Source organism: Notothenia rossii (genome assembly GCF_949606895.1).
Source record: "Notothenia rossii genome assembly, chromosome: 7".
Taxonomy (NCBI): domain Eukaryota; kingdom Metazoa; phylum Chordata; class Actinopteri; order Perciformes; family Nototheniidae; genus Notothenia; species Notothenia rossii.
The window spans coordinates 85215955-85223454 of record NC_136905.1 but is presented as its reverse complement, the minus strand read 5'-3'; the positions used below and the strand labels follow the sequence as shown (position 1 = coordinate 85223454).

At 52.5% G+C, this 7500-nt stretch overlaps 1 protein-coding gene across 1 annotated transcript in view; it reads left to right on the top strand.

Moving 5' to 3' along the window:
- Positions 1 to 7500, top strand: part of syne1b (spectrin repeat containing, nuclear envelope 1b) — a 165932-nt gene that overhangs the window by 137618 nt on the left and 20814 nt on the right. Inside the window, exons 95-99 of the mRNA XM_079692895.1 lie at positions 1156 to 1306; positions 1384 to 1566; positions 2517 to 2654; positions 5055 to 5246; positions 6447 to 6753. Of these exons, the coding sequence (XP_079549021.1) occupies positions 1156 to 1306; positions 1384 to 1566; positions 2517 to 2654; positions 5055 to 5246; positions 6447 to 6753 (971 nt within the window). The remainder of the gene's footprint in view (positions 1 to 1155; positions 1307 to 1383; positions 1567 to 2516; positions 2655 to 5054; positions 5247 to 6446; positions 6754 to 7500) is intronic.

The following is a 7500-nucleotide window of genomic DNA, read 5'->3' as shown; positions in this document are numbered from 1 at the left end:
GCCGTGTGCACATAGGGACAGCACAGGGCCGTGTGCACATAGGGACAGCACAGGGCCGTGTGGAAATAGGGACAGCACAGGGCCGTGTGCACATAGGGACAGCACAGGGCCGTGTGCACATAGGGACAGCACAGGGCCGTGTGCACATAGGGACAGCACAGGGCCGTGTGCACATAGGGACAGCACAGGGTCGTGTGCACATAGGGACAGCACAGGGCCGTGTGCACACAGGGACAGAACAGGGCCGTGTGCACATAGGGACAGCACAGGGTCGTGTGCACATAGGGACAGCACAGGGTCGTGTGCACATAGGGACAGCACAGGGTCGTGTGCACATAGGGACAGCACAGGGTCGTGTGCACACAGGGACAGCACAGGGCCGTGTGCACACAGGGACAGCACAGGGTCGTGTGCACACAGGGACAGCACAGGGCCGTGTGCGCACAGGGACAGCACAGGGCCGTGTGTGCACATAGGGACAGCACAGGGCCGTGTGCACATAGGGACAGCACAGGGCCGTGTGCACATAGGGACAGCACAGGGCCGTGTGCACATAGGGACAGCACAGGGCCGTGTGCACATAGGGACAGCACAGGGCCGTGTGCACACAGGGACAGCACAGGGCCGTGTGCACATAGGGACAGCACAGGGCCGTGTGCACATAGGGACAGCACAGGGCCGTGTGGAAATAGGGACAGCACAGGGCCGTGTGCACATAGGGACAGCACAGGGCCGTGTGCACATAGGGACAGCACAGGGCCGTGTGCACATAGGGACAGCACAGGGCCGTGTGCACATAGGGACAGCACAGGGCCCTGTGCACATAGGGACAGCACGCCAGTGGAGGGGCTCCTGCTACGTGTCTCGTGGCATTAGCAGTGGGTTGAACAGCAGAGGAATATGCATGTTGTTATTTGATCAGCGTGTTAGTTTGTTCGTACAGTCTGTGTCTGGAGCAGGGGGCACTTCTAAGAAAGAAGAAGGTGTGGATGGAGCACCTGGAGAGGAGGAGCTCCAACGCGTGTAACACAAGTTTCAGTTCTGTGTTTCCCTGAGAACAAATAAGAGAGCCTGGGAACGTCTTGATGGTTGTTATGAGTCTTTGGTGAACGCTGCTGGTATCATTGTTTGTAACGTAACGTGTCCCCGCCTCAGGATCGAGGAGACGTGGCGTCTGTGGCAGAAGTTCCTGGAGGACTTCTCCCGCTTCGAGGAGTGGCTCGTCTCCTCGGAGAGAACCGCTGCGCTGCCCAACTCCTCGGGGGTCCTGTACACCGTGGCCAAGGAGGAGATGAAGAAGTTCGAGGTGAGGAAACATCCGAGGGGGAATAGAAACCACCGAGCAGGAGGTGCTGCTGGTGATTAACCCTGTGTGTGCTGCAGTCCTTCCAGAGGCAGGTCCATGAGAGCCTGACCCAGCTGGAGCTCATCAACAAACAGTACCGGCGCCTGGCCCGGGAGAACCGCACCGACACCCTTTGCCTCCTGAAGGAGAAGAGCCAGGGAGCCAACCTGCGCTGGGACGCCCTGCAGAGGAGGGTCAGCTCCATCCTGAGGCGACTCAAGGTCAGACAATCACATCAAGACATAATAAAGAATAGACTGTGGTCTAATCTAGAAGCATTTATATTGAAGTAGAATCTGTGCAGTTATTAAAACAGATATTGTGTGCATTGTAGCAGAGGGGAAGGAACTGGACATATAGGACATAGAACTAATACAACAGATAGACACATAGAAATAGAGCAGGAAGAGTCTAGAATGTGACACAGATGAATAACGATCAAGAGGCAGACAGAGGTTTCCTCAGAGGTTGCTTTGATAAATATCTTACAGCTCCACGTGTTCTGAATGTTTCTCTGTGTCTTGAAGTAGCGTAAGTGTCAGCAGAGCATTTGGTCAGACTTGTCCTTGGTCTCATGACGGGTCCCTCTCACTGAGGTGTGTTCATGGTCCCTCTCACTGAGGTGTGTTCATGGTCCCTCTCACTGAGGTGTGTTCATGGTCCCTCTCACTGAGGTGTGTTCATGGTCCCTCTCACTGAGGTGTGTTCATGGTCCCTCTCACTGAGATGTGTTCATGGTCCCTCTCACTGAGGTGTGTTCATGGTCCCTCTCACTGAGGTGTGTTCATGGTCCCTCTCACTGAGGTGAGTTCATGGTCCCTCTCACTGAGATGTGTTCATGGTCCCTCTCACTGAGGTGTGTTCATGGTCCCTCTCACTGAGGTGAGTTCATGGTCCCTCTCACTGAGGTGTGTTCATGGTCCCTCTCACTGAGGTGTGTTCATGGTCCCTCTCACTGAGGTGTGTTCATGGTCCCTCTCACTGAGATGTGTTCATGGTCCCTCTCACTGAGGTGAGTTCATGGTCCCTCTCACTGAGGTGTGTTCATGGTCCCTCTCACTGAGGTGTGTTCATGGTCCCGCTCACTGAGGTGTGTTCATGGTCCCTCTCACTGAGGTGTGTTCATGGTCCCTCTCACTGAGGTGTGTTCATGGTCCCTCTCCCCCTGCAGCACTTCACAGGACAGAGGGAGGACTTTGAGACGTCCAGAGACTCCATCCTGGTGTGGCTGACGGAGATGGACCTGCAGCTGACCAACATCGAGCATTTCTCAGAGTGTGACATCCAGGCCAAGATCAAGCAGCTCAAGGTGAGGCTGAGACAGGGTGTCAGAGGGAGACAGGGTGTCAGAGGGAGACAGGGTGTCAGAGGGAGACAGGGTGTCAGAGTGAGACAGGGTGTCAGAGGGAGACAGGGTGTCAGAGGGAGACAGGGTGTCAGAGTGAGACAGGGTGAGACAGGGTGTCAGAGTGAGACAGGGTGTCAGAGGGAGACAGGGTGTCAGAGGGAGACAGGGTGTCAGAGGGAGACAGGGTGTCAGAGTGAGACAGGGTGTCAGAGGGAGACAGGGTGTCAGAGGGAGACAGGGTGTCAGAGTGAGACAGGGTGAGACAGGGTGTCAGAGTGAGACAGGGTGAGACAGGGTGTCAGAGTGAGACAGGTTGTCAGAGGGAGACAGGGTGTCAGAGGGAGACAGGGGAGCAGAGGGAGACAGGGTGTCAGAGGGAGACAGGGTGTCAGAGTGAGACAGGGTGTCAGAGGGAGACAGGGGAGCAGAGGGAGACAGGGTGTCAGAGTGAGACAGGGTGTCAGAGTGAGACAGGGTGTCAGAGTGAGACAGGGTGTCAGAGGGAGACAGGGTGTCAGAGGGAGACAGGGTGTCAGAGGGAGACAGGGTGTCAGAGGGAGACAGGGTGAGACAGGGTGTCAGAGGGAGACAGGGTGAGACAGGGTGTCAGAGGGAGACAGGGTGAGACAGGGTGTCAGAGGGAGACAGGGTGTCAGAGTGAGACAGGGTGTCAGAGTGAGACAGGGGGAGACATGGTGTCAGAGGGAGACAGGGTGTCAGAGTGAGACAGAGGGAGACAGGGTGTCAGAGGGAGACAGGGTGTCAGAGGGAGACAGGGTGTCAGAGTGAGACAGGGGGAGACATGGTGTCAGAGGGAGACAGGGTGTCAGAGTGAGACAGAGGGAGACAGGGTGTCAGAGGGAGACAGGGTGAGACAGGGTGTCAGAGGGAGACAGGGTGTCAGAGTGAGACAGGGTGTCAGAGGGAGACAGGGTGTCAGAGTGAGACAGGGTGTCAGAGGGAGACAGAGGGAGACAGGGTGTCAGAGGGAGACAGAGGGAGACAGGGTGTCAGAGTGAGACAGGGTGAGACAGGGTGTCAGAGGGAGACAGGGTGTCAGAGTGAGACAGGGGGAGACAGGGTGTCAGAGTGAGACAGGGGGAGACAGGGTGTCAGAGTGAGACAGGGTGAGACAGGGTGTCAGAGGGAGACAGGGTGTCAGAGTGAGACAGGGGGAGACAGGGTGTCAGAGTGAGACAGGGGGAGACAGGGTGTCAGAGTGAGACAGGGGGAGACAGGGTGTCAGAGTGAGACAGAGGGAGACAGGGTGTCAGAGTGAGACAGGGGGAGACAGGGTGTCAGAGTGAGACAGAGGGAGACAGGGTGTCAGAGGGAGACAGAGTGTCAGAGTGAGACAGGGTGTCAGAGGGAGACAGAGTGTCAGAGTGAGACAGGGTGTCAGAGGGAGACAGAGTGTCAGAGTGAGAGATCGACACATGTTCATATTTACGTGTTGTATCTCTAGATGTCATCAATGTGTATAGATTCAGATCCTCGACTCTCGTCTCCACCTGAGGTGAGGGGAAGTCATCTATGATCTTTCATACATCACATTCAAGTGAACGACAACAACAACAACAACAACAACAACAACAACAACAACATAACTTTATTTTGTACATGCCAGCCCTAGAGATGACTGGGGAACATTTAAAACACTTTGTTGCAGATCATGTTTCTGCACAGACTGCAAAGAGATCTGAATTAGTTTCAGTTTTCAGATGAAAGGCTCTGAGTCAGAGCCACGCGCTCCAGATCAGAGTTCCTCTAACGTTCATACCAACCACTTAACCAATACAAGACACTAGTGGACCACCTGACTCCACGAATACCCAAAATCACATCGTGTTTTTAGAACAGATCACAAATCGCCTGAAAATGGTAGAAACAAGTTTCAACATGTGTGACCAAGGTGTTTATCTGAGTTACGTCCTGAAGTCGAGAGTGAAGCTTAAGCTAAGAGTTAAGATTAAGATATTCCCTCGAGAGTGCAGAAAGCTCAAATTCATTAGTTTATTTCAAATGTGAAATGTTACCAACATACTCACGGACCACCAGTGGCCCGCGGACCACACTTTGAGAAGCACTGATCCACACACACACACACACACACACACACACACACACACACACACACACACACACACACACACACACACACGGCCATCAGGAGCCACTCAGTATCTTGCCCAAGGACACATCCACATGGTGACTGTAGTGCTGGGAATCGAACCAACAACCTGCTGGTTTAAAGACGAACACACTCCCTCACAGCCACAGTCGCCCATCGTGATACATTTCAGTGTGTGTGTGTGTGTGTGTGTGTGTGTGTGTGTGTGTGTGTGTGTGTGTGTGTTGCAGTCCTTCCAGCAGGAGATCTCCCTCACCACAGGGAGGATCTCTCAGATCTTCCAGCAGGGGGAGGCTCTGATGGAGAAGAGCGAGCCTCTGGACTCCGCGGTGATGGAGGAGGAGCTGGAGGAGCTGCAGAGGTACTGCCAGGAGGTGTTCGGGAGGGTGGAGCGGTACCACAGGAAGCTCATCCGCCTGCCGGTGAGAGACCAGAGGCCAACTTCAATATCAGCAGAGAGGGCAAAAGTACACACATCCTGTACTCAAGTAGAAGTACACACATCCTGTACTCAAGTAGAAGTACACACATCCTGTACTCAAGTAGAAGTACACACATGCTGTACTCAAGTAGAAGTACACACATGCTGTAATCAATTAGAAGTACACACATCCTGGACTCAAGTAGAAGTACACACATCCTGTAATCAAGTAGAAGTACACACATCCTGTAATCAAGTAGAAGTACACACATCCTGTAATCAAGTAGAAGTACACACATGCTGTACTCAAGTAGAAGTACACACATCCTGTACTCAAGTAGAAGTACACACATCCTGTAATCAAGTAGAAGTACACACATCCTTTACTCAAGTAGAAGTACACACATCCTGTAATCAAGTAGAAGTACACACATGCTGTACTCAAGTAGAAGTACACACATCCTGTACTCAAGTAGAAGTACACACATCCTGTACTCAAGTAGAAGTACACACATGCTGTACTCAAGTAGAAGTACACACATGCTGTAATCAATTAGAAGTACACACATCCTGGACTCAAGTAGAAGTACACACATCCTGTAATCAAGTAGAAGTACACACATCCTGTAATCAAGTAGAAGTACACACATCCTGTAATCAAGTAGAAGTACACACATGCTGTACTCAAGTAGAAGTACACACATCCTGTACTCAAGTAGAAGTACACACATCCTGTAATCAAGTAGAAGTACACACATCCTTTACTCAAGTAGAAGTACACATCCTTTACTCAGGTAGAAGTCCACACATCCTTTACTCAAGTAGAAGTACACACATCCTTTACTCAAGTAGAAGTACACACATCCTTTACTCAAGTAGAAGTACACACATCCTTTACTCAAGTAGAAGTACACACATCCTTTACTCAAGTAGAAGTACACACATCATTTATGTTTCCCTGCAGGTCTACATGTTTCCCTGCAGGTCTACGTGTTTCCCTGCAGGTCTACGTGTGTCCCTGCAGGTCTACGTGTGTCTCTGCAGGTCTACGTATGTCCCTGAAGGTCTACATGTTTCCCTGCAGGTCTACGTATGTCCCTGCAGGTCTACATGTGTCCCTGCAGGTCTACGTGTTTCACATCTATGTACCCTTTCACACGATATCTCTAATATTGATCTCTCTATATCTGTTTCCGTGCAGCTGGCGGACGACGACACCGAGGTCTCTCTCTCGGACCGGGAGCTGGATCTGGATGAGGCGTGCGATGTGTCCGGGGGTCCGTGGGGGGGCGGCGAGCGTCTGGGGGACGGCCTGCTGTCGCCCCTCCCGTCCTCCGGGGGGCGCTCTGCTCATCTGAGAGGAGAGCGAGGAGAGAGAGGAGAGAGATCAGGCAGAGACACACCGGCCAGCGTGGACTCCATCCCTCTGGAGTGGGACCACGACTACGATCTGAGCCGGGGACTGGAGAGAGAGACGGAGAGAGAGGAGGGGGACTTCCTGCTGAGAGGTGAGGACACACACTGAGACACACACACTGAGACACACACACACACACTGAGAGACACACACACTGAGACACACACACTGAGACACACACAGTGAGACACACACACACTGAGACACACACAGTGAGACACACACATTGAGACACACACACTGAGACACACACACACTGAGACACACACACTGAGACACACACACTGAGACACACACAGTGAGACACACACACACTGAGACACACACAGTGAGACACACACACTGAGACACACACACTGAGACACACACACTGAGACACACACAGTGAGACACACACATTGAGACACACACACACTGAGACACACACACTGAGACACACACATTGAGACACACACACTGAGACACACACATTGAGACACACACAGTGAGACACACACATTGAGACACACACACTCTGAGACACACACACTGAGACACACACACAGTGAGACACACACACTGAGACACACACACAGTGAGACACACACACACAGTGAGACACACACACTGAGACACACACACAGTGAGACACACACACACACTGAGACACACACACAGTGAGACACACACACTGAGACACACACACAGTGAGACACACACACACAGTGAGACACACACACTGAGACACACACACAGTGAGACACACACACACACTGAGACACACACACACTGAGACACACACACAGTGAGACACACACACACACTGAGACACACACACACTGAGACACACACATTGAGA